General features: G+C 42.9%; 1 protein-coding gene across 4 annotated transcripts in view; it reads right to left on the bottom strand.

The window, feature by feature from the left end:
• Positions 1–358: 358 nt before the first annotated feature.
• The window catches only part of UNK (unk zinc finger), a 41,411-nt gene continuing 14,349 nt past the window's right edge, over positions 359–27,420 (bottom strand). Inside the window, exons 2-17 of one of the 4 annotated variants that reach the window (XM_050908511.1) lie at positions 22,935–23,144; positions 21,098–21,274; positions 20,532–20,662; positions 20,266–20,401; positions 18,570–18,687; positions 17,500–17,584; positions 15,472–15,614; positions 14,115–14,162; positions 13,011–13,211; positions 8,722–8,790; positions 7,859–8,033; positions 6,608–6,709; positions 4,926–5,114; positions 1,818–1,999; positions 1,015–1,272; positions 359–613 (exon numbers count right to left, since the gene is read on the bottom strand). In XM_050908511.1, coding sequence (XP_050764468.1) covers positions 458–613; positions 1,015–1,272; positions 1,818–1,999; positions 4,926–5,114; positions 6,608–6,709; positions 7,859–8,033; positions 8,722–8,790; positions 13,011–13,211; positions 14,115–14,162; positions 15,472–15,614; positions 17,500–17,584; positions 18,570–18,687; positions 20,266–20,401; positions 20,532–20,662; positions 21,098–21,274; positions 22,935–23,144 — 2,380 coding nt within the window. In that variant the 3' untranslated portion in view covers positions 359–457. The remainder of the gene's footprint in view (positions 614–1,014; positions 1,273–1,817; positions 2,000–4,925; positions 5,115–6,607; positions 6,710–7,858; positions 8,034–8,721; positions 8,791–13,010; positions 13,212–14,114; positions 14,163–15,471; positions 15,615–17,499; positions 17,585–18,569; positions 18,688–20,265; positions 20,402–20,531; positions 20,663–21,097; positions 21,275–22,934; positions 23,145–27,420) is intronic. The other 3 variants (XM_050908512.1, XM_050908514.1, XM_050908513.1) reach the window with 3 other exon arrangements.

The raw sequence follows: 27,420 nt of genomic DNA, 5'->3' as shown, positions 1-27,420 counted from the left end.
AATCCACCTCGATCCTCCCCGTGATCTCAACTCTTCCTCTGGAAAGCACATGGAAGCCCCTCTTGCCCACTCTAAATCCTTCTGGAAATAGTCAAAAATTTGTTATCACCTAAATAGAAAAGAGGAGAAACACAGACTCTTTGCAAATGGCCCTTTGATCTGTATTAAAAACAGCTCTCAAAGTTCCTCAAGAGTTAGAATTAGTGGGGCACGGGTGAGGGGCAGTTTAGATACGGGATGTAAAATATTAAAAAGTGCTCTGCAACTAATTTTTGTTTTATGTGTGTATGTGTGTGTGTGTGCATATATATACATACACAAACATGCACATACACACACATATATACATATATATACACATACATATATATATGTACACATACATATATATGTACGTATGTATAAAGTTAAAAAGTTCTATATGATATGATTAGAACAAGTGTCCTTGGAAGGAAGGTCACGACTGGAGAGAGTGGGGCCTGTTGGGATGGCAGATGGGGCACTCGCCCTCCTCGGCGCACGTTTCACACAGCACTGCGTGTTGGCACGGTAACACCACCCGGTTCTCCTCCTGACACTTAAGGCATTTCACTGACTGCATCTGAAATACCGCCTGCAAGAGAGGGGGACAGGGCAAAACATAAGCGTCAAAGTCACAAAGCAAAGGGGCTGCCGTTCTGCGCTACGCAGTTTGGGGGGAACAGCAAGGAGGCAGCAGGGGAAGGACTTGCAGCTGTCCGCCCATTCATCTTCTGAAGCAAAAGCAAAGCAGCACAGCATGATGTCTTTTAGGGCCTTTCGGATCAACAGAGCAGCTTTGACTTAAACTCTGTACTTTAGGCACAAAGAAGATGTAGGTATTTTCCTGCAAGCTGGCTAAAACTCACTTTGGCTACATCCACATGGAATTGCTTTGACAGGCTTCCGATTTCTGGCTGTATTAAAGGGAAAAAAAGCTGCGATCTGTAGGAGCAGAGAGAGCAAAGCCCTGCCCTGCAAATTCCTGGTACTCACCTTATCGACTTTCTCCAGGTTTGCCCGCAGCTGTTTCTGAAGGGTGTAAAGTGAAGAGAGCGAGAGCGTTTCCAGGTCAGAGAAGGAGCGCAGAAACTGAGGGTCCTGGCCTGTGTGGATCCTCTCCAGCTCCTCCTGCAGTTTCTTCACTTGCAGCTCCAAGGCTTCCCTCTGCTCCCGGGCCAGTTCACATTCCATGTTAGCTGTGTTGGCGCGATCATTTGCTTCCTCTGCCTCCTTTTTCCAAGCATCACAAGCCTACAAGTTCCAACAAGAGGGTAAAAGAAGCAGTCTGAAAACTTGGTCAGCCTCCAAGGGAGAATCCCAGGCAAAAATATCCATTTCCATACACTCCTCACCAGGAGCGTGTTCTGTCCGATCTGCCCTGTTCCCAAATTCTGAAACATCCTTGGAGTTTTGCTTCAAAGCGCTGCTCATTCCAGATACCCCCATCTGGTTGGGCTGTGGTTCTACATATTTGGCTCACACCGTTAAGGGGATGAACTTTGCACACCGGCAAATTGTCATGGATCTAAGCCAACTGGCAGGCCTAAAAGACTGTCAAGCACTTCAGTGCATCCGTTACGACACCTGGCCTTGCGTGTCCAGCATCTGAATACATCAGGCAGAGTGATTCAGTCCCTCTTTCCAAGGCAGTAGAATAAGAATGCTTAAAAGAATCCGTTTGTAAAACCTACAGCTCTTCCCATCACCTCAGTGTCTGGAAAGCTTCTCGTTAAAGGCTGACACCCTCCTACTCCTTTACACTCCCTAATCCCTCTTCCCAGGAGTTGCCCAAGTACCTGTTTGGCTTGTTTCCAAGACTCTTCCCACTGCTTTATTGTGCTGTTGGCTTCATCCAGTTCTTGTCGTAGCCGTGCCAGCTCCGCAGCACCTGGACCTGACAGAAATGCAGGTGAGGTACTGGGCGAAAAACTCCCCGAAGCAAAGTGTTCCCATATGCTGCTGTTCATCCCATTTAAACCTGTTTCACAGGGAAATAGAGAGGGTTATGTCACAGGTGCTGGCAATTTCCCCATTTCCTCCCTACCCCTGTGAAATCCAGGATTCAAAAATGTGTACATAGGAAAAAGAAGATCATCTTAAGAATTACTTTCATCCCCAGGACCCAGGAGTCTGTCACAGAGGGACTTTGTAGGGGAAGTTTCACACCATTAGGCCTCATCTTTGATGATACAGGGAGGACCCAAGAAACTGAGTGGCAGCAACTTTTGAACCAGACTGTTTTTAGAAGCATCGATTTTAGAGCAGAGCTGACCACCAGCTTGAATCCCCCTTCTCACATGAGAATCTCTGAACTGCTTACTACCTTCCCACGTTTCTGTGCAGCACAGCCATCAGCGTTGGTGAACAGATTGGTTCACACAGCCAACCCAGGTGGTGCTTCCTCTCACACTATACCCTAAGAAAACTTCTGCTTTTGTCTCCTCAGCTTGGTGCTTAGAAAAGCAGTCTCAATTCCCAAACAGTGAGACTAAAATGTGCCAATGTCATTATTGTTTGCATATGCAAGGAACAGCACTAACTGGAAAACCCGGTTTATGAACAAGTGGAGGCGTCAGTATATACATCAGCTTCATCCCCTGCAGAGCTGCTAGTGATTGGCACCGGAAAAGACTAACTAACCACTTCCCTGTTTTAGCTTGTTCAAATAATTTCTCTTTTCAGGAAGAAATTCAAGGCTTAGGAGACAAAGCAGTAGAAAACCAGCTGTAAACAAAACTGGCTACTTTTCACAGGGTCCAAGGTTTGTACTCTTTTAATAACAAAAATATTTTTACTTAAAATAAGCATCCACACTTTGCACTCAGGGGAGAACTAGTAGGAAAAGCTCATATCAAGACAGAGCTACTGAGTGATGTGGACTCTTACGCACACAGACACGCACCAGTTTGATGTAGCCGTCATTTTCATTCAGTGGTGCTCACCACTGGGTGTGGACATTCCTAAATCCAGTTGCATTTGATAATTCTCATCTTACAGCAGCCGAACTGACGGTGTCTGCAAGCAAGCCCTGGGGCCAATGGCCTCCCTCTGAGGGCTAACCCAATACCACTTACTTCCCATTTAGTGCCAGCCAAGACACAAACAGTTACAAAAAAATACAGCCGAAAAACAGTAACTTGTTTTCACTAAGGGCTTACGTGCATTAACAAGTCATTTAGCAGAGCAACAAGGGCTCTTCACTGGCTCAGGCCACTTACCATAGATCTATTTCAGCTGCTCTGAAGCATGCTCAGTTGAGAGCAAGAAGTTTTAATGGAACCTCAACTCACATTTTGTTTTTAAAGCTCCAGTTTCCTTGAAAGGCAATCTAGCACTAAGCAGGATGCTGGCAAGCCACAAATCCTGCCATAATGTTGACCAAGCTCATCTCATCATTTCTTTTTACTCCCTCTTTCCACCTGCTGTTCTCATTTCACATTTGAAGTAGCAAGCCCCTTTGGTCAGGAATGCCTTCTCTGCACATTCTGCATCTAGCACAGTGGGAACTCGCCCAGAACTAGGTATTTTTAACTCAACTGCAATACAAATAAGTAACTAGCTACACACACTACACACTAACTTACGTGCATTCAGCAAGTCGCGTGGAATAGATAGATTCCAAATTCCCAACTGCTAGGTTACTATTTAAATGTCTTATCAAAACCTCAGCAAAAATGGTTTTGTTGTATTACAGGAAAATATCTAACTTTTTTCTTAAAAATGAAGTATTTAAATGCATTTGTGAACTTCCTGCATTTCTTTGGTTTTTTATTTGGATAACTACATAGTCAAGACAAATATAACTGCTTAACTTGTTTCTTCTGAAATTAAAAGCAGGCCTTATCAGCAATTTTCCTTTTCTTACTGAAACTGGGATGAACAGCCAGCCTCAACACTAATAGCAGAGATGTCCTCTGATGTCTCTTTCCTTATTACAGTAATTGTAAAAGCTGTTAAAGCCAAACAAACAGCAATCGCAAGGCATGGAAGCATGGTTTTGGCCTATGCAAACAAGGGATGCAGTTACACAGATAAGTGCATGCAGAAATAGATTACAAAAGCATGTCATCATTTTATTAGGTTAAGCTGAATATTAAAGATTAAAGTGTATCTCAAATTTGAAGGAGCATTTACGTCTAGTATCAACAGAGAGAACTAATATTTACTAACAGAAGTGAGCAGAGCCAGTGTCACTGTAGCCTCCAGCCCAAACAGTTTTTTCTCAAGGTAACCCTGCGTCTTGATAATAAAATAGATTTGGGCCCTCAGTTCCCAGTTCTGCCTGATACAGTTGAAGTTCCAAAACAATTCCTCTTCCCTTCACAGTCCCTCATACAGGAAACAGATCCTCAAGGGTGAGGGGGAAGGAGCAAAGGGGACAAAGCTGGAACACTGTAACTTTTTGCAAAGTCCATACTGCAAAACTGCGCGCAGAGTGCCAAATCGGAGAAAAAAAGTACAATGACCCAAGCCTGCTCTAGAGCTCCCAGAAGCCAATCTGACCTACAAGCAGTCCCAAGGGCAAACTGCAATCCCCACCTCAACTAAGCAAAGCTGAGGACCAGCTCTGAGTTTGTATGTAAAGTGAAGTCTCGGCACAGCATTGGTGGCAGGAAAAGGCAGAGCTCTTTTCCCCGAAAGGCATCATCAGAGCAAGTCACTTAACTTATCTGTCCCTTTTTCTCAGCCTAGATACATGGGAAGCAGAGGGAATTGCTCCCTTGTTCACAAGGTATTAGCCTATTTTTGGTAAAGCAGCTTCTAGTACTTTTGCTGTTCTCATAGGAAGAAGAGATACAAATGGCAGCAGTGAAATAATACATTAAAATTAAAGCTAACTTAAAAGAAAATACTTACATGGCACAGACAGGCATGTACATGGGACACACACACTGTGCATTTACCTAATGATCCATGAGAAGCTGATGTCCCCAGGAATGTGTTTTCTGATTGGCTTAAGTGTCCCTGGGGCTGATGAAGGAAATGCGATGAGAGGCTGACCGGTGGAGAAGGAGAAGCAGAGTGAAAGGAGGCAGAGCTTCCAAGGGACCCGGGGATATTTACAGGAGCAGAACTTTGCAGCAAACTCCCACCTGGACAAAGAACACACAGAGAGGATGGCTATGTATGACCATGAAGTCTGGGCACAGTGCAGGAGTTCAGAGCAGAGGGCGTTAGGTTCCCCTTCTCCTCCCTAAGCCCCTCGGGGTTCCCTCTGCTTCTCATCACGTTTCATTCCCCTCTCAGCCTTTAAGAGGAGCACTGAAGCTGCTGTCCCATGAACCACGTAGGTTAAGACCCTCCAGAGTTCAACGGACTACTCTTTCAGCGGCCAAAGCAACAAAAGGTTTTCTGAGCAGAGTGCAGTCCCTATCAGTCTAGAGAAGACTAATTTGGTATCCAGTGAAATACGTTGTAGAGAAAAATTCACTTCTAAAACATGTGCCTCTGCCTTTAATACTTCCAAACAACCTGTAGTGAGAACACTGTCATGCTGGGTCAGGTCATGATCTTAACCACTAAAAATCAGCTACTAGCTTTAGTCATTTTAGACATATGTGAGTGCCTGGATCTATCCATAATAAAAATCCCCAAATAAACAAAAGCCCAGCCTCCAAAGACATCACACTTCCCTTAAGCAAGTGGTCATTCTGCCTGCCACACACAGATTGAGGGAGATCTCAGCCCTGCTCCCCACTCTCTCCTGATCTCCCTTCTTAGAAGATCACCAGGTAACACCCAGACCTGACGTGAACAGAAGGAAAAGCAGTGCGGAGGATCTTTAAGCCACTGCAGATGGGTAGCGGCAGAAGCAGGGCTATCAGCAGACATGCACAGTAAACTCTCCAACCAGGCTCTTATCTTTGGCAGGGAAGTGGAAGTGATATTCTTTAGGGTTCCTTCCACAGGTCCCTTCCTACCTCAATACAGCTCCAGGCAGTGTAGTTCCCTTGGAAACCTTCAGACAACCAAAGTTAGCTCCCACTCAAAAACCTGTCTTACACAGCAAGGGTAGTCAGAAACTACAACCACTTCCAAAAAGTTACAAGACATTTCGTTTTTCCCTGGACACTCATTAGAGACAGGTAGAAGAGGCCTTAGCCTACCTCCACATATTAAAATGAGACAGACATTACAGGAATCAAATCAGCAGACCATGATGACACTCTGTAACACATGGATAGCATTACCAGGTCAGTGAGTTTCCTGTTACTGCTAGGGAGAGTTTTCTGCTTAAGATGTAAATTGTTATACTTTGGCTTGTTTTTAAAGGTATCAGATGCCTTCTAGAGTCTACTTGCACACTTTTAAAAAAAAAAAAAAAAAAAATCAAGCAAGTCCCATTCAGTCTCAAGAAACATCCCCAAGACACCTGGGCCCAATGGCAAGAACTCAGCTCTGCTAGTCAGTAAGGGCAAGCTTTCACTTCAAAGATGCTCAGCGGTTGCCAGAGTTTGTTATAATTGCTGTTTTAACCAATGTTATTTCGGGACTGGTTTTAGAGCTTTGTTGGGCTGGCTCCACTGAGGCGACTGGGCAACACTGCTTGGCAGAAGATAAAGAAAGCTCTGTTGCTTTCATGTACCTATCATGATGCCACTCGTGTGGGGCACTGTGCTGCTGTCAAATGTCTTCTCCAGGGCAGCCACTCCGAATTCATTCAGGTCCAGGTCATCCAAGGCAGACTCTGCCAGACACAGAGGTACCAATTATGTTATAAAGGACCAACAACTTCAAGAGATAGGATGGCCCAAAGAGCCTACATGCAGAGGAGCCTTCGCTCTCTATTTGTCAGTCTGCACGGCCCTACTCTCCGCCCTGTGCAACGCTGTTCTTAAATGGTTTGGCAGAAGTGTCATGGGCAGCTTTTCAGTTCAGGTTCTTTTGCCTGATCTGATTTCTTTTTGTCTCAAAGTATTCCCAAATGTTATATGAAAACAAAAATTTGATGAAATAACAGCAGTTCCCATAAGTCTTCCCCAAACTGCTCTTTAAAGTCTGTCCATAATATGCAGTAACACTGGCTTATGACATGTCTGGATCTGGCTTGTGCTTTGTCCCTACTTTGCTGAAGAGCCACTCAGAAAAGAAATACCAGTAGAAGGGAACACTTGAAAAACATCTCTGAGGTTCAAAGATAGGGTAAAATAAGGAAAGCTTATGAATGCCTGCAAGTGTTATATCTATTTGAACATGCCTCATCACTAATCATGATCAATATAATTCCATCCCACACATGCCCACTCATTTCTATTATTATTTTTTAACAAATTAGTGAGATCATCTCAGAAACAGATTTTAAAAAAAAAAAAAAAAAAAAAGAAAAACAGGTAACCAAAAAACCTGTACCTATCTAAGAGGAGTGATTCCACTCTCTGGACTCTCCTGTTCTCCTTTTTCTTACAGCTTTTGTCCTACACTCTATGAAGGGCAAGTCCTTACAATCTACCTGGTGGTAGCCCTCGCTATAAAACTGTGATTTAGAATGTAAGGGGTTGTAACCGTGGAAAATGCCCCTGTGATTTCCTGCCTACTCCAAGACCTCTTTGTCACTTTGACAAACCTAAAACTAAGGCCCTTTACACCATCTGACATTCTGAGTAAGTGGCTCAGAAGCCTTCTGTTGGTCCCGTGGGTGAATTTCATCCATAATGACCTGCAGAAAACATCAGATGTGTCACAGTCACAGAAAAAGCTTACAGCCTCAGGAATCTGCCAACACTGACAGAGACGAAAAACCGGAGTTCACTGGAACACCCATGCTATTCCAATTCTCATACCTGGTGATCCACGTCTGAGGAAGTCCTATTAGCGTAAGTAAAAAAGGCAAAGTTACCTATGACAGACTCAACGGTGTCACTGGTTGGGTAGAAAGGAAGGGCATTGGCATTCATGCCTGGTATGCTGCTGGTGCCGGCAGGGCTTGGTGGCGTTGCAGCCAGACTGGAGGTGATACTAGAGGAGATGCTGGATGTCAGCGGGCTCCCCACTGGGAGAATACCCAGTATGTCCTGAAACAAGAGTTTTAAAAGGGAAAGAGGTAGGAAATAAAACATCTTTATAGAAGAATCCCTTCAGAAACATGCAGGAATGAGCCAAAGATCAGCAGCAAACCTGTTCCTGCCTGCTTCCAACCTGACAGATGGCTGGTGCTACTACTGGGCTGGGGGTGGGGGAGAGATTAACAGCTTTTCTTTAATTTCTGCCGACTGTTCTCCATTCCGTCCCCCCCCCATCCACCCCAGTATTACAAACATCCTTCAGGCTGCCCCAGAATTAACTCCTGTGACCCACAGGTTGCATGCAATCATAGCGATGGGACATACAATCACTCACTCAGACTTAGTTCAGCACACGACTTAGAACCTGATATTAAATTCTCTTTGCCAAATCCTTGAACTTAGATGACTCCAGAGGTCCATTCCAGCTCAATTTTCTGTAATTTGGAGACTCTCTCCAACACAGTCCAGGCCTATGAATCTATCCTGAATTCACACAGGTCTAGCCATTCACAAATAACACCTCCAGCAAATCATGCCATCTTCATAAAGTAATCCCTCAAGCTGAGCATCCCTAATGGTGTCTGGACTGTCATTTACTCCCTGCAGAGTTGTCTGGATCCACAGAGATTTCTCCTGTCCTTGTCTGTGGTGGTGCAAGCACTGAGCTAGGTTCAGAGCCCTGCTAGCAGTACCGTACCTGTTTGGGCTGTAACAAAGGCTGCTCCTGGCTCCTGTGTTCCAGTGAGTGGGACTTCATTTTTGCTTGCTGCAGCAGAGAAATAGAACAAAAGATAAGCAGACAGATTAGCAGCAAAATTAAAAATGGCTGACTCCTGGCTTTGCAGAGGCCATGAGAAACACAGTCCCCTCCTCTCTTACAACCTGCTCTGGGCACTAGAGAATTCGGAGAGTGGGAAACCATAACAAACTGAAAACACTCCAAGTAATTTGCTTTCTATATACCAGGACATCACCCCTAGAGTTATGCAAAGACTTGTCACAGTTACGTTTGCCTTCAATGCTGCTATAAGTCCTCTGCTAGCACAAAGGACATCTTAAGAACCAAGACCAAAAATGAATTATTTTGCCTTGCTATAAATAACTCATCAGCCCTACTAGTATCTAAAAAAAGGGCCAGAAATGGTGGGAGGCACACTATATTTTTAGATTATGAAAACATTTTTCAGCTTTGGGAAAATAAAGTATGTAGATTATGTTTTCCCTCAAACTTTTCCAGCTCCCAACTAGGATTGCAAAGTAAAATACAGTGATAACTAACCAAATTTAAAAGCAACATCATCAAAATTTATTTAAAAAAAAAAAATCCTTCTCCCATCCATTAACACAGAGAGCTCAAAGCTATAAAACGTAAGTGAGGTCAAGGCTGTCTGAATTGCAAAACTGCATGAATGCCAACATATGTTTAGAATTCCACTATCCAGCCTAAAAATTCAGCTTAAGGACCTTCCAGCACTATATCCTTAACGGCTATCAACCCTCTTGCCTCACAACATCAGTCAATTCTGAGCTACAATAACCAGAGTTGGGAAGGAAGTGGCCTCATGAGCTTGTCAGTGTGTAACGGTCTGTTCTGCAGGCCTTGCTCTGTTCCTCCCATGCTGCTACATGCGTAAGGCACAGGGAGATCAATCACACCCTCCGGGCACAGAGAGGGAGCAAAAAAGTGCTGAGAGTCAGGCCTGCTTGTTTACTCGCTCTCCAACCCCCCAGTCTGAATCAGAGACATATTCCAGGCATAAAGTCCGCTCAATCGTTTTTATCGCAAATGCAGGCAGCCACCATCTCTACAGGGGAGATTCAGGCATGATGTGCAACAGCAGCACATGAGACGCCACACTGACCTGAAGTGATACGCCTTGACTTTTTGGCTTAAACAGTCTTACGAAAAAGATAAATGATTGCTGGAGAGGGATGACATAACCAGACAGGCGAAAGAGCAGCAGAAGAATTCATCCCTTGGTTTTACTTAATTAAATCATTTTCTCTGCTCAGCTGTATGCCTATGGGCAGATGGGGAGGTCAAAGCCTGGCAAACAGGCAGTTGAGATACGGATGCAAAGATCCTTCTGCGGTGGGTACCATTCTCTCACACTTCCCTGAACAACATACAGCGCGTTTACATACAGCAAAACTACCACTGAACCAATCAGGCTTGTTTTCCTTTGTGTGCAATAGATGCGTTACGTTAGTGCATCTGTGTGTGTCTGATAACACGCCTGCTACATTATCCAACACATCCCTGCCCTGTTTGACACTCATCTGAACACAAGATGTGCTATCAACAGACATCAAGCAGCTAAAGTGAAGGCACAGAGGCAGCCATGCCCCCCCCCACCGAGAGGCTTCCTGCCAATGTAGCTAGCTGGCGCTGGTGCAGTTAAGTCTTACTAGAAGGTTTTTTTCTTTAAGGAGGAGAAAAAGTGAACATGTTTCTAAGCTAGTCCCAATTCCCACTGCCTTGAATTCATGTAACACCAGTGAAAAACACAGCAAACCGACTGTCACCACTAAGCCAGTCTCCTTTAGCTCCAAATAACATTAAAAAGGGCATACATCAAGACAGAAATTCAAAGGGCAGGCTGAAACTCTCCAGCTCACTCTCTTGCAGTCAGGGAAGAAAACAGGGGACATAAATTATGAGTGAAACTGAATGTTTTCTGACCAGCATGGAACAAACCCACTGCACTGTGTGTCAGGAACACCTCCTGGTTGTGGCACTCAAGTCCTTCCAGTGCAGCCAGCATTTTTCCAGCTTGCTAAATCTTTTGGGACTCAGGAAAAGTATTTTTAGCTTTAACTGCTGGCTCAGCCTTACCACAAACTATGTGGAACCTATTAACACAGAAGGTGCATTTTTCATTCTAATAAGATAGAAACTATTTGTACTAATTCTACAGAGGAAAAATGACAAGCCTATTGCAGAGCTGAGCCAGAGTGTCTCTTAAGTTTTCAAATATGAGTGAACAAAGTTAAATGCCTAATTATTGGGTCTAATTTACAAGGCATATGAGAATCTCTGGTGCCCACTGCAGCCAAAGGGAATTACAGAGGATTTTTAAGAGTAAGTAATTATAAAGAAAATTAAATCAGGACACTTATGAGACACCTAATTTTGTCTGTAGAAGCCTAGCATAAGGCAACTGTGATTACTTCCGTCTGTATCTTAATAGCTATTTATTCCAGTCATTTAACACAGGTTTTTGCTTAATTAAAGCCACATAAGTAAGGAGCTACCTGAATACAGTATCTTTGTAGCACAGCCTGGACTTCAGACATAAATGCTCATCATCTGGCCCTCCTCTTAAAAGTCCTATTCGTGCTCCACTCCCTTTCTCCTTGGCTTAGGCTTGCTGCCCATTTTCTCCAAAGCAGGGCCTCCCTGGCACCCTGCCTCTGCTGGCAGGGAACAGGGGTTCTCTCAGTCCTTCGGCTTTGGGTTCACTCCTCCTTTGCAGCAGAGGCAATAGAGAATGAGCACATGTTTTTTCTTTTGTTTCTAAACAACTGCTACAAGCTGCTGTGCCCGCGAGAAGTGCCAGGATCACAGCATGGTCTGCTCTTTACCCCCAAAGACGTGTTGCATCAATTTGCAATTTCCTAAGCCACATCCACGTTAAGCAAGACAATGGAAGCATTTATAAGAAAGCGAAATGCATATAGCTTAATCTGTATTTGTCACTAAGTCATTTTAATTAGACTAACAGTGTTCAAGACTTGTCCTACTGCAAAGTTTGGTCATATTTTCCCAAAGTTGTAAAAATAAATAAAACAAAACCCACAGAGTCTGCTTCTAAATCCAACTACTTTATGCAAGATCTTGTCTGGACGGGATATTTCCACTGTTTCCTCACAGCAGTGCAATACTAACACAGCAGTATAAGTTTATTAAGGCTAGCTTCTTTAATATTACAGACAAGAGTTTAAATGTAGCCAGGTTAAAAGCAGCACCTCTTCTCATCTCTGTTTTCAAGCAACATAGACCAGGTATTTTTATTCTTATTTTTGCAGGCACCTCTTCATAAAAGTAGCTGTTCCTTCCCCTAAATCAAGATGTTACTCTATTACATTTACAAACTCAGTGAGGAATAAAAACTGAGACCCAAGCTCTGGGTTGGACTCAGCTGACTTGGAAGGGATGGTGCAGAGAAACTATTAATTGTAACATCAAGAAAGGAAATTCACAATAAGAAGCTGACTGTGGAAAAGCTCATGTGTGGCAGAAGAGATAGAAGAGACTGTTCTAGGCTTAGGGAGCAGTCTGAATAAGGCATGACACCAAGAAGGATAAGACTGAGGAAGCAGCAAGGCAAGACTGGGATATCCAAAAGGGATAAGAGGGAATATCATTAGAGATGTGGGTTGGGTAAGATTGCAGAGGGTTCTTCAAATGAGAATGAGAAATTCAAATTTAACACAGAAGCCACAGGAGAGAGTCACGGATCAGAATGATACAGCCAGAGAAGCAAGAGAGAACTAACATGACATTTTTAATACACCAGAGAAATGAATGGTGAAAACAGAAGACAAACCAAGTCACGGAGATCAAGGTTAAGAGTTCGGAGTGAGAACAGAGAAGGAAGGATGAGTTTCCATGAGACAATACAGCAAAAGAAACAGCAACTGTTGGCAAGGACCTAAATAAAGAAAAAGAAAGAGCAAAAGTGATATGTGGGAAGCTGCCCAGGCTCAACACAGGACAGAAGTTGTGAGGGATTAGGAAAACAAGCAGCAGCTTGACTTCTACAAACTGAGTGTGTGATGGCAGCTAGGCAGACAAGAACAGATGTAAGATGGAAGAGACTAGAAGGGAGGCCGAAAGCAACAGCAGAGATCTGAGAACTGCTAATGAGAATAGTGCTTTCTCATTTTTGTTCCTTGAAAAATAAAAATACATTCAAGCTAGACTGGGCAATTTCTCATTCTTCCTCATCCCCCCAACTCTTCCAGCCAATATTCCCTACTAACCTGGCATTTGAAACTCTTCAAATACTCGGCCCCCACCTGATCTTCTCGCTCAAACCCCGGTGCTTTCTTGTAGCTGCCGGCTGCTGTTACTGAGTCTGGAGGAAAACCAATGGTCTCCAAGCTGTGTGGCTTTCCAATGGCACCAGGAGGAGACCCACATATATTAGATGGGCTTCCGAGACTGCTGTTCCTACAAAGAATCTAATAGAAGGAACAAGTGTCAGGAAAGTACAGCCAGCCAGTAGCAACGACTCGAAGAGGAGAGGCATCCCACGGAAGAGCTCATTCATTTCACTGTTTGTGCACCGATTATACTGACAGTCAACACAAGCATACAAGCTTCCAGTAAACAGTAACTAAAAACCAGGAAAAAGCTCCAGTAAATACTGGATTTATACAGTCCCACAATTATGATTTTATTGTCATTACTTTGTACTGGAGTGCAGTCTTATAAAAAACAGCCTACAGCTCTAGTGATATTTATTCTTTTTGAGGCCTCAGATGTGACTGATCAAGTTTCCAAACCTGACCAAAACTCTCTTCGCTTTCCTTAGGCTACCGTGGATCCTGTCTGCACTCTGAGTAGTAGTGTGAAACCTGGAAAGGTGCTATGGCAGTCAGAACAACCAAGCATATCTGAGCTACATGTAATACCGTATCTTTTGCTTTCCAGTTGGAAATCTGAAAGTTTTAATGCAGGCATAAGCCAAGTATCAACAGCTGCATTAAAAAACCCAAGGATTTCCAACAGTTCCATTCTTTAGACTAATACCAGGGATCACAATCACATGCAACAAGGCTAGTTTTGCACTGTAGATGAAGCCACAGACAGCAGCAAAGGAGACTAAGATGAGTTTTAGAGAAAGCGCCTACCTGGATCAATGCAGATATCCCATTTCTCTGGGACAAGAAATTATTTGCCTGCACTGGCAAGCATGACTGTGTTTCAGACAACATTTAGACAGCTACTGCTACCACAGATTTAAATGTGGCACAGTCTGGGCTGGCATTAGAAAGAAGGAGCATCCTACAATGTTTTGATTTTATTTTTATACAGACATTCTGCTGTCCATGCTTCCCTACAGTCGCAAAGATACTACTCACTGTGGTGGAGGTGGGGCTAGTTGGCAGAGTTCCTGATTTATTCCACACCTACAGTACAAATACAAAACAGAACAGGCCACGTGAGGCTGGCTGCTAGAGGGACCTTTTTCTCTGATTAATTCATCATGTAAAATGATCACCAGCAAAGCCATATTTGTTTGCAAGCTACATGCAGATGCCCTGTGGAGTGATGAAGTCACAGAAAGACATGTGTTGCCGTTTGGCATATATCCAAGGATTAGGAAAGACTGTTTAAAAGACTAAGAGCTTGAGACAGAAAAGACCTAAATGGTCTATTAAGTGGAAGATATCTTCAATTTCACTGCAGTTTTCAGAGAATTTAGATGACACATTCATAAGACAAAGGGGGTTTGTTTTTTACTGCTTTCCACAGTGTTATTCAGTGAGAGAAAATATTATGTCCAGACTTTTCAAGATCTGTTTGGAATTCTAGCTGCAATCAAATTCAGGAGAACTATGAACTGTTAGGCTGGCTTTGGCACTAATACAATCAAACTATCAGCTTCTCTTCAAAGAAGGGGAAAAAGATAAAACAGAGGTCCTAAGTGAGTTCACCTCATTCTGACCAGTTTCAAATGAGCTAAACTCATGTCATTTTACCTTCTCAAAACCTTGACCAACCATTTGAAAAGGTTACACACCTTATCAACAGTAGTGCAAACAGGAAAGACTTAACAAACAAACAAAACATCTTAGCAAAAATGAAGTGGTCTAGCATTCCATGGGCTTCTTATCTGTTTGTGTGTATCTGTTCAGCATTTAAAGATCTCCCTTCTTGTATGTACAACTGAAATAAAGTACTATCAACAATCTGGGCCATTACTTAAACATATTCCAGAGTTCAGCTATCTCCAGAAGTAGGAAAGGGAGGGAATCAACGACATCCTATAACGTAACACACAATATGCACAGGCTAAGCCTCTGAGATTACATATGTAAACAAACTCGATTGCAGTTATGTACTTTAGACGTTATTGGCTCACAGCCTTTAATTAGAGTACTTGGAAACTAAGCCCAATATGTACCTCCAGACAGGAAGGAGTTGGACTTCATGTGCGGATGTATTCCACTTTCCTGAAAGTACATCAATAAACTCTGCACAGAAAGGAAGGCTTAGAAATTTTATAGGTGAGGACAATACTAAAGTCACTGAATTGTATGTTCCAAACAAACAGATCCCTCTAAAAAGTGTGGAGCTGAGATCTAAAAGAAAAATGCCATATCCTTTGGGCTTTTGGATACTAAAGATTTCTCTTCTTGGGAGAAAGAAGTACAGTGACTCAGAGAAACCCAGACTTATAAAATATGGACAAGGCTTCCTCACAGTGCTACATACATTGCTAAGGTCTGGGGCATGTGGACTGGAAGGGCTGACCGGAACAGAATCACCAGCTGCCGATGGCATATACATCACAGGGCCTGTCTGTGTCGGGCTAGACACAGCCGAGGATTGCTGTAAATCTTCATTGAGCGCAGGCTCTGGAAGAAATAAAAGCATGTGGAACGTTACTCAAAGCTGTACAATTGCAACGGAGCACAAGATGTTTAGGAACAAGAATACCTAGATACTCTTGAGAGAAGAAATACTTCAAAAGCACCTACTTATAAGTATAGAAGCAAGGAGAAACCTTATCTGGCAAATGGCTACTACTTATCTAATATTCCTTACATTATTACTGTCATCACTTGTACACTGTGCTGCTCTTTGGTCCATTAACACTGCTCCAAAATTATCTTCCCTGCATGAATTGTGTGTTATTCACTCAGCTGTCTTGAACTAAGCAGAGCTTCCTTCATTGCTAGGCACAAAGTCGATGGGTGCATTATAATTAGCTGAGGAAGATAAGTTTCCACCTGTGCTCAGTACAAACCATTACCAAAAAAAAGTACATAGAACGGCATACACAAAAAGAAAGTGTCATTGGCTTGGAAGGTAAAGTAGAGATGCTGTAGACTAGTAGTACTTACATCTAACACAACTCAGCATCTTTACAAAAACTAACTGACGCCGCAGTATCTTTGAAGTACTGGTTTCAAGACATTTCTTGCTAATAATCAGCAAAACTCATGCTAAAAGCAGATATAATAAATGGACTCCTGTTATTTTAATTCAATTAGGCCCTCAGTGTTCACCTTGCTAAGAAAGGACTAAAAGATACAATTCCATAAGACAGCACAAGAAATAACCAGGTTGGAATGACCTAAGTGCCACAGAATGTTACTCTGGCTTTAAAGCAGTATAGTATCAAGTGCAATAATCTTGTTAGGAATAAGGCATCTCCTAAACAAAAATACTATGGTATACACAAGGCAGTTTGTTAAACACTGTTTCTTTATCAAGATTTCATTCTCTCTTAAGCTTGCTGGTTCATACTGTGTAGTTGCACTACTGTGTTTTGGGCCATTATAGCCCACAGCTCTAGCTATAATTACTGCTTGTCCACAAGGCCTCCTATAGAAGGAACTGCATAACCTGTAGGGAATTTACTCTCACCATTCCTTGACAAAGGCAGCAATTACTAATTCCACCATTTACAAAGGATAATCAAATATCAAAGAGATTTGCTCAAGGCCACGTAGTGAGTCAGTATCAGAGCCAATCTATTGACTTCTGAGTAACCTGCTCTAATTGCTGCAAATTCAAGAGTGAGACTGGAGTGCAGAAACTGAGTAGGAGCCATAGGACCAGGAGCTAACCATTTATCTATGAATGTTAGTACCCACCTGAATACAGAACTCCCACAACCAAAACAGCATCGCTAGTTTACAGATGATGAAAGTGAGAATTGAAATAATGCCCTATAAATCAGGGAGCTATCAAGAAAAGAGGATTTGAGGAAAAGCGGACAAAAAAGCTGCATATTTTTCTTCTCCAAGCTGACTTAAAGATTTAAACTCTAAGCAAAACTTCATAAATAGTAAAACAGTATTTAATTTTTAAAACGGATCAATACATTATCTATAATTAGCAATTTTATCCTCAGCTTTTTAAAATACAACACTTTGCAACTTAGCTAGGTACTGTTCATCCACGTACAGAAGAGAAGCAGCTTTCTCTGTTTCTGTCCTCCTAAACTGACATACAGAGAACTGAGCAAGTGAGAGGGAACAGAGGGAGATACTTCAAGAGACAGTGCATTGAGAGCTAAGGGCTGAGTCCTACAGACTATCTACTGCCTTCAGCTCTGCCAACACCATCCACACTAGCGCAGTTTTATAGGAATTGTCAAAGTTAATACTTTGTTTTTGAAAATCCTTCACAGAAGCTCTAGTTTAGTGGTTCTATATTTTAAACTAACTGTTTTGGCCAGAAGCTCTCCATAGCTCAAATATCGATGAAAGACAATAAAAGCAGCCCACGTACGTTCTACATGTGCAAAGGCACAGAAGGGTCCTCGGGGACAGCTGCCAGACTGCTGCATATCATTGCATTTGGTGGATTTGTAGATCTAAGGATGGGAAAAAAAAAACAAAAAAAAACCAGACATGAACAGGAAAAAACAGTGACTGGCAGCCCAGGTACAAAAGTACTATGAAGAGACTCGACAGCAAGATAGGAACACAGATCAAAGGCACAAAGGCCAGCAGAGTTCAGGGTGACCACTTCAGTGCTTTGCTTCAAAGAAAGGAAAACCCACTATAGTTACGGAAACACCAAAATATGCCCATCACAGCTAGAGCTCACCCAAAGACCAACCCATCACACATCAGCTCACCCAAAGGTCACCATTTGCCATGAAGTCCCTCAGTCTCACTGGAAGCTCCATGGATATTACAAATGGTAAAAGGTAGGAAACAGCTGACATGACAGCACAGAAAGTTACAGCCACATGTTTGCAAGGAAAATAACAAACCATTGACAATGACTGTAGGAAATGGATTATTCCCCTTCCCCCCAGTTTGACAGGTGGTGACAATGGTTACTTTGCCGATACAGGCCCAACAAAGCTTTTCAACACTGTAACATGAAGCAGACTAGGACAAGGTCTTAATTACACTTTCTGTAAGGATACTGGAATGCTCTGGGCATGCTCACAACTAAGAGCTTGGTGGTTTTTAGCACCAGTTTGTGGGTATCTATGGTTTAACGTGATCATCATCAACCAAGAATTTTCCTCAAGGAAACAGATGCTGTATGCTCAACCGCAAACCCACATCATGCTTTTAAAAGGACCCCCATACATGAGACTGCTCTTACACTTGAGTTTTCCCCTACTCTTCTTACCTCCTCCCATACAGTCGACCTAACGAAAAGACAGCCCTGTCAAGCAGCTGAATTTCAGCTTACTTCCAACATGCAGTTTCTCTGTATCCCAGGACCACACTGCAAGCAGCCCACATACTCTCCCAGCTGGCACACTAATTTACTTCATAAGACTGGAATGTTTTTGCTTTTCTAGTCAGCCGCTAAATGGAGCAAGCAGGTTACTGTACCTCTGGATGGAACTGCTGTTCTGTACGAGTGTGGCAGTATTGGCATGAGTCTCCGTTTTCACACTTACTGGGATCTCCCCACTCGTCTCCATGTTTCACACTGGGACATGGCGAAGACCTGTGTAAATCAGGTAGCAGGAGAATGCATCAGACTCGCAAATGTGCTTTGTGCCTTCTTCCTCAATTGGGAGGCAGGTTTGGCTGCCCACCCTCAGCTGTACAATCCGTTTGGCTGGCTGCTGCTTCCCCAGCCCCCACCCTGCTGCTATTGCATCTTCTTCCCCTTTTTCCAATTTCCCAATGAAAGAAACATGGCTTAACTCTCCATCTGAAACTGAGTACAACCTGAACCAACATAACTTAACAATATTAGCAGCTGATGTGATTAGTGTCAGAGATGCTGGGTCTGGTTTCTGGTTTGGAACTGTACATTCATAGAAAGCTAATAAGTTAATTGGTTAATCCTAAAACACATAATACCCTTACAGTGGTATGTTTCCAGGGTTATAGTATGGCCATGTGGAAAAGAGGCTGAGTCAGGTCACTGGGGAAAAGGCAAGTCCATTTTCTTTCTCCCAGCCAGGAACAGTTCTTTTTCCCAGTTCTGAATTTTTGCCGTGACCTACTTCCCCTGCTCTTTATGCTCTTAACCATTCCCTCAAACAACAGCAGAGGGAAGCAGATAGCAGCAGCAGAGCCTGCATGAAAGGCAGCCACATCAGCTGGGGGTGGGGAAAGCAACACAGAAGTGAGTGGAGATCAGGAGGGGAGAAGCTTTCACCTCTTCCCTTCCCAAAGGGCCCAGACAGGGGCAGAAAGCACATAGCTGCTGCCTGAAGACTGGCTTAGAGTTTCCGTTTCTCCTGAAAGTGTTGGGATTAATGTTCCTTTGATTTTTATTTGTTTAATTTTTTAAATACGGTATTTCAGTGCCAATTCAAAAATTTCTGCGAATGTTGGGGGTGGGGAAGGGAAGTGAGAACATCCATGGCATTTTCTCTCCCGGCTTTCTGGTCTGCTCTTAGGTTTTACAAAAAGGAACTAAGGAAAAGCCCCACTGAGACCACAACAAAAGCTCTGTTGTGCTGGAGGAAATGAGGGCCTATAACTTGGATGAAACGCGTTCAGGGAGACGCGGCATGCTGAAAAATCCAGCGACAGCTGAGTGACGAGAACACCCTGGTGCCTCAAAAGCACAGTCTTTAGCAGTTGGTTAGGAATGCATGTCCAGCTACAGTACTGGTCACACCGTGCCTCACGATCCCCATCACCAGGCACACACAACAAGCAGCTTGATGATTCTGAATCCTTTACCATGAAAGCACCGTTGAGTGAGTTTATTTCTAGATGGGGATTAAAACTTTCTTTTGTTTTCTTTTTCCTGCACTGCTTTCTAAAGCAGGAGTTTATACGGTAAGGGGAAACCAGACACAGGTTCTGTTTGCTATAAAATCAGAGTTGTAACATGATTTAGCAACAGTCATTTATTAGAAATACTGGTTCCTATATAAAGGAAAACTCCTTGTTTAGTTTGTTATCCTCCTAGGCAGAAATAACAGTCCATCACATCTGTCAGTACAGGCCTTGGAGACACACTAAAAAACTACCTAGTGGACAAAATCCTAGATCCTTCATCACAGATTTCTGCAACACCTCACCACTCAGCTGGGAAATAGAATATCCAAGACCACGGTACCTGTATTTGTGTTTTCTTGGGCTTCTTCTTCTGTCTTTGCTATTGTGGTAGTAGGGACAGGCATAACCCTGGCGACAGAGACGAGGGGGTTTCTTACATTGTTCTGTCTTGTAATTTCCCAACACATACGTTGTATCTTCAAAAGAAGCAACCAGTTAGTGGGAGATGACCATGATCTGTATTTACTATACAAAAGTTTTTGACAGGAGCAGGCACTCCACAAACACCAGACCTTCCCAGCCCCACAGACCCTAAGTGACACTCACCTTGCCACCTTGGCTCCTCACTGAGTATCTTCTCTATCATAGCATGGCTAGCGGCGACTGCAGACTGACCCTCTATGCCACCTTCTGATGTAGTCTGACCATTCTGCAATGCCTCCATCGCCTGAAGCTCCCTTCATGGACAGAGTTAAACGAACATACAGACCAAGCAGATGAAGAGACAGACAAATGTCTATAAAAACTGACATACTGGAGCGTGGTAACAATTCCTAAGTGGGTGCATTTCATTCATGCATTTTTTGTCAGAACATCTTCAGTCGAACAGCAACTGCAATACATGTTCTTCATTCCCTGGGAATTCCAGATGCATTATTTTGACCCCTCCATCAGATTCCAAACCACAGCACAAGTAGTTTAAAGTGTGCTCCCTTCTCCCATTTTGAGTATCCTCCCTGGAGACTTTGTAGATTTGGCTTATAGGAAGGGATATATCATCGTCACTCCAACACTAAGATTTCACGCTGAAGTAGTACTGTCCTTCAATCATCTGACTTTTCATTTGGGTACAGAAATTACCTTTTTCATACAGAGCCCCAACCTCTACTAACCTGATGTCATACACCGGAGAGCGTAGGTCATGGGGCCCATGAGCAAACGCGCAGTGGACTCCGTTCTTTGTGCAGTTTCCCTTGGAGTCTGTCTCGTGAATGCAGATTCCAGTTTTGTAGTAGCGCAAGTGATACCTCCTCTCTGTGTCTCCAGTAGTTCTATGCAAGAAGGGACATCTGAGGTACAGAAGGAGGGGAAGAACAGACAAAGTTTAGTCACGCAAGTGATGGACTCAACACTACCAGAAGACATATTGCTGATAAAGGATGCTGCAGTTGACAACACCTTTGCTAACTCTGCCCCTTCTCTTATGCTGTGCCTTCCAACACTACACAGAACCCCTAAACCTGTCACTACACAGTATATAATAATTTCCCTCCCAAAAAGACAACTGGATTATTAAGCCAGCAGCAGCTTATTATTCTAGTCTAGTGACTGCCAGGGATCTGGAAAAGAGCAAGGACACTGTCAAGGTGTTCTGATATACTAGCCGTGATTGAAGGGACATCACATGGCACATACCATTTCCTCAGCAGCCCATCTAGACTTCGTGCTGTTACTGTTTCCTGCTGATGTACTCCTACAGGGCTGCGACAGTCTATCTATAGCCAGATGCATCCTTTATGCAGAGCACGGGACGAAAAAGGAGAATTACAACACTACCATTTTAACTTATGTTTTGTTTCCCCTCTTAGGCAGAAAAAGAACAATCTACACTGAGAAATAAAAAAAGAACAAGATGGAATAGGTAAAGTTTAGATATTGCAGCATCAAACTAAAAATACAAATCAGCAAAAAGTTCTGAGATGGCAACAGTTTTCATTCACTCAGTTTGAGCCAGATATGAACCAGTGATCTAGAAGCCAAAGCCCCCAAATATCCTATTTCCAGTTCTAACAAGGAAGAAAGTATTGAAACTGAGGCTTCAGGCTAGAGGATTATTCCATTTTGCTGTAGTCACAAGATCTTTACCTAATTGGGTAAAAAAAAAAAAAAAAAAAACCACTGTTTTCCCGATAAATAGCATTTTTATGTGTGTTTATACTGGCACCATGAAAGGGAACTGAAATTCCATCTTTCTATAGCATCTCTATATAAAACACGCCCTATGTTTGACCACAGTTTGGCTACACTATTTATTCTTCCATATCTGTCACGTGGCTAAAGTTATATTACTGGGATAACCCTTTAATTGCTGGAGTCTGCCACATGCACAGCAGAAACACTTGGATCTCTGCTCCAGTTAAACTTACTGCAGTCACGGGGAGAGAACACCCAATAAAACAAACTCTTCCTCATGTTGCCTTTATCTGGGTACCTGTCATTTCCCTTCTGGCTTCTTAAAAGTTCAGGAAGACAAGATAAACCGGCAAGTAACCGATATGATTTAAAAAACTGTGGATAGATAATTCAGGGGGCAGACTAGAGTACAAAGCTTCTCCTCTTTCTTCAAACTGTTAAAAACTAAGCCACCCTGCTAGTGAGCAAGAGCTATTATTTGACAGTCAGGGACTTACAGGAACAAAGTCTTTCTGAGCCTATTCGTCAGCGAGCCATTTTTCCCACCTCAACTTTGCTGAAGATGCTAAGGCTCATGAGGACAGTGAACGATGCAAGGGCCGAATTCCCATCTAAGTCACCCTTAGTATCATCTCTGCAGCAGGCCTGGAGCACATGGGTTGCTATTACAGTTTTTACATCTGTTCTCATGTTACGTACGTTACAAAGCTGCTTTACTGCTGCCTTGCCTCGTCTCTACAAGAACTGGCTGGAATCATCACCTGGACTGATCCCAAAAGCCTAATGCCTGAAAAGCAGGGTGCAGTCTTTACTTACTCATCTCCTTCTGGGCAGATTCCTGTGGTCTCGTCATACTTGGTACAGTAAATGTCAGGGCTGTAGTTAAATGTACCATCCCGGCGGCGGATAGATCTGCGACGACGCTGGTTGACAAAGTGCCAGTGGAAGCAAGTGTAGGGCCGGTGCTGAGTGCACTTGTGCTGCACGAAAAGAGGGCACTGCTCCGTGCGGAACTCCTTCAGGTAACTGCAGGCAGAAATCCAACAGCAGGAGATTAGGACCAGGATGCTGGTCAGAGGCAACATCCAATCACCCCGCAGAGTCCAGGCCAAAACGAGCCACATCCGTCAGAGAGATGCCTGCTGTCCTGCTCACACCCTCCCCTGCTTTCCCTCTCAATAATGGAGGCTGGAAGCTGCTGGTTGTCTGTAGTGGGAAGACATCAGTTACCAGGCCAGTTAACACAAACATGAATGCTAACAATAGCTGAAATCACTTTCTATTGTGCCTTTCGGTATCATTTTGAAGAGGCTTTTCATGAGCTTAGAAAATAGTTTGTGAGAAAATAGAACTCTTAAGTACCTTTCTATCCATTTCTATCTCTAATTCTGAGACCTATCTGGGCAAAAAGGGGTTTCCTTCCTACATGTTCAGTTAAAAAAAAAAAAACAACAAATAAAATACATTTCCTTGTAGCCATGTTTAAAGCTTTAAGTTACTGAGAGAGGAAGATTTTTAAAAGACTCCTTCACGCCTTGTCCTCCTGGTTTAACTTGGCTTCTTCAGTACATGGTCGACTATGAAATTAAAATTAATCAATTTCTCTCTTGCAACCTTGTGAATCCAGGACTCAGTCTTGAAAAGTGGGATAACTATCCTCAAACTCCTTCATGTTTATGTTGCTTTAATTTTAATATGTAATTCTCTGAAAGTACGTGTCTTCTTTTATCCCGAGAACTAAAGAAGTCACAAGCTTTTATTTGTGACACTAATAACAGTCTCTAAACCCAGATTGTAGAGGATTACAAAATGGTTTAGATCAACATAATGATCTGACTGTGATCTGTGTGTAGGTGCTTACAAAATCCATGCTGCCTGAAACCCACTAGCTGCCCTGTATTTATAGGGAACATATGAACAGTTCAAGTAGCTCAGACCCGAATCCGACCAGGTTCGGTCTCAGAGACACCTCCAAGAACAACACAGAAGGCCCAGAGCATTCTGGTCTCTTACGTTTAGAGGTCAGTTTAAACAGTGAGTAACAAAATTTGTCGGTCAAAATAAAAGTGCTAGTATTCTGCTGGAAGCAACAGGATGATATAACAGCAGATACGGACTCATTTTAAGCTGCATATGTACTTCAAGGCAACAAAACGGAGCACAGGAATTTGTCAAGTATTCATTCCCATATCAGACGATCTTTCTATCATGTTTCTAAATAAATGGAAAGATGTCTGATGCCCAAAGATGTATTTACAGATAATATCATCATGCTAGATTCATTCTGAAAGCAACATCTGTAAATAAAGCCTCCTTTCCTCTTTACCCCTGGCTGAAGAGAGAGCCTCAGGAAAATGCACAAATTCAAGCAAAGTGGTTTTATTTGTTTGCTATGAAGAGAGAATATCACTGGCAAGAGCTTTCCTACATTGGATTTTGCAAGCATGAAAGAATAAAAGCTTTTCCTCCTCTTCAACCTCCAAATACGTGAGACTTGGAGGTTCTACTGCTTCGGATCTGCGAATGCTCGGGGCTGGAGAGCCTCCGCAGCCGGCTGTAAGCCCTTTTCAACCCAAGCCCATCTGTCCCCTGCAATCCAGCCTGGCTGGAACAGTATCTGCAGTGGGGCCCAAGGCTTAACATCAGAAAAACCAGAGCCAGCATGCAGAAACAGGTCTGTTTGGAGTAGGTGAGGGCTAATAACATCACTTTGTTCCTTTTCACTTTTAGAAAGCCGGCTCCATTCAAATGCAGATCCCTACTCCAACCACAGCAGCAATTCATCTGAAAACTGAATGCCGCAATAAAATTAATCCGTTCTTGAAAAGCTTTCTAAGCTGTTGGACCACGTACAGTTGTAAAAGGTGGAATTCTACAGATTATTTTATCTTATCAGTGCACTAATAAGACTTAGAACAAAAGTGACTGTAACATTTAGGTTAGAAAGTGAATTAAGTAAACTTAAGCAGCATGATACTTAGACTGCTGTCCACAGATACTAGACAGTCACCAATCAGTCCCTTCCACCCATACATCTCCGCATACACCTTAGAGACATGAGATTTATGTTACACCCATTTTACATATGGACAAACTGCAAAACAGCTAGCTATGTGCCCCGGCCAGTATCATACAGCAATCAGAGTCAGTGACAGAAACCAAGAGCATTTAAACTCCTCCATCTTCACTGAACTGAGGCCTGGGCTTAATCTGAAGAACAGCATCCTGAACCTCTTCAATGCTCTGGAAACTAAGGGGAGATCTCAGGCCTACAGAACCCGGGTATCAAGCCTGACTTGTAGTGATAGGCATGTACGAAACACTGTCAAAAAACCTAGAATTTAACAACTGCATGATCAACTGAGCTGAAACAGCTTCCCTTTAGCAGGAGAGTTTAAAAACGTACACACTGACTAGGGATTTTGGTCTCTGGAGTGTCAATTGTTGCTGAAGAGCATTTGAAAATTAATTGCATTTCATGATTGGCTAAACTCCCTGGAGAAACATTTATTATAATGTAAATGAGAGATAATTACATAAGTAAATGGTTCACCTGAAAAGTGTTTAACACCTAACTTGCTTCATCAGAAACTCATTCTTTAATGCTGTCTATTAAATAAATGATCTCTCACTCTTAATTTCAAAGCAAGTCCTGCAAACAGGTACCATTGAGCTCTGCACAACACATTAACTGTGCACAATCACCTCTGCAATAGACTCAGAGGAAAAGGAGAGTTGTCACATTAACTCAGTCATTTCAAGCCTTTCAATCACTGCTTTGGGTTTTCTTTTTTTTCAAGCCACTACAACATTTTAAATCACCCTCCTCCACAATAGCCTGAATGGTAAATTGCCTTATAGCCCTGTATTTTCTTGATCCATGAAGTGAGTTTTGGCTCCTCTGGGAGAACATGGACCACTCAACCAGCCACTTTGTATTAAAATATATGAAAGGCATCTAAACCACATGTGTTTTGGGAACATCGAAAGGATACACAGACCGCACTACCGCAATGTGATGTCTCACAAAGCGGAAAGCTATTAATATTTCAGTAGCTTCTTTGCCAAGGCTCCAAACAAAAATGCAGAAAACACTGTCATGACAGATCCTTCTGGTGTCAATGGTCTCTATAAATTTTTTCCCAGAACAGCTGAGAAAAGGAATTTTTGAACGACCCTTGAAACTGAAAACATGTTGATAACTGGTACACATTTCACAGTGTGTCAGCCAAACGCTGTGTCTGTACAGGAAGAGGAAATCCAGCAATGATAACTCGCATTTCTCAACTCCTCTCTAAAGATCTCAGGAAACACTACAGCCCTCACATGAGAGGCAGAAGAATTATTGCCCCCATTTTATATAGGAGTTACTTCTATATTTATTTAAAAAAAAAAAACAAACAACAAAACAACCCAAAACGTGAAACTAATCAGTTCTGTGTTGGTCTACTTCACATGCACTTTCTTTTGCATGGGTGTATATTTCATATTTTCAAAGCCATATAATTTTTTAAAAAGTGGAAAGCATGTAGCACGGTGGTCTTCTGACACCACGTTAACATCAACAGCAACACCTGAATTCCTGGAGGAAATGTTATCATTTATGAGTCCTACTAAACAAAGACAAATGCAATTCTAAACAAATAGGACAAGACTGGCCAGAACAATGCAGATCAAAGTCCCCAGACTGAATTGAACTTGCTGCCAAACAGGATGGACGCTACTGGAAATGAAAGCTTCTTTCACTCGGAAGACAAGAGGAGAGGTTCTTAGACTAGCTTTGGGAACTCCCAGAGACTGACAGGAGTGGCAAAGTATTAGAAAAAAACCCAATGCTGAAATTCCACTTCCTCTGGGGCGGGATGTGGGAAGGGGCAGTAATCACTCTGTGCAAGAATTTACACTAGCCAGGGAACTGCTAACTGTCTTTAATTGCCAGTAGCAGCTGACTCTGCAGGACAGGGCAGCAAGTGTTTACCTGCAGCTAGCAATTGCAGCTAGTTCCCCCTCTGCCCTGGAGGAACTGAGCGGCAACCTGCTCTGGGAGCTGCAGGAAAAGAGATGAGCAGGGTCAGGGAAAAAGAAAAAAACCTGTATTTCCAAACACCACCACAAAAAAAAAAAATCAAACCTAGAAAGAGGGGGGGAGGGGAGAGAGAAACCAAGAAGAAACTCTAACCTAGAAGCTTAATTTTTAAACACAACAGTTGCAGCCTTGTCCTGGTCACATTCATTGCCTGCTGCTGCAGAGATCTCTTGCTTTACTGCAGCTTTACTGGTTTGGCTCTGTTCACCCCTGGTG

Source organism: Gymnogyps californianus, chromosome 19, assembly GCF_018139145.2.
Source record: "Gymnogyps californianus isolate 813 chromosome 19, ASM1813914v2, whole genome shotgun sequence".
NCBI lineage: Eukaryota > Metazoa > Chordata > Aves > Accipitriformes > Cathartidae > Gymnogyps > Gymnogyps californianus.
This window is presented reverse-complemented; position numbering and strand designations above follow the sequence as displayed.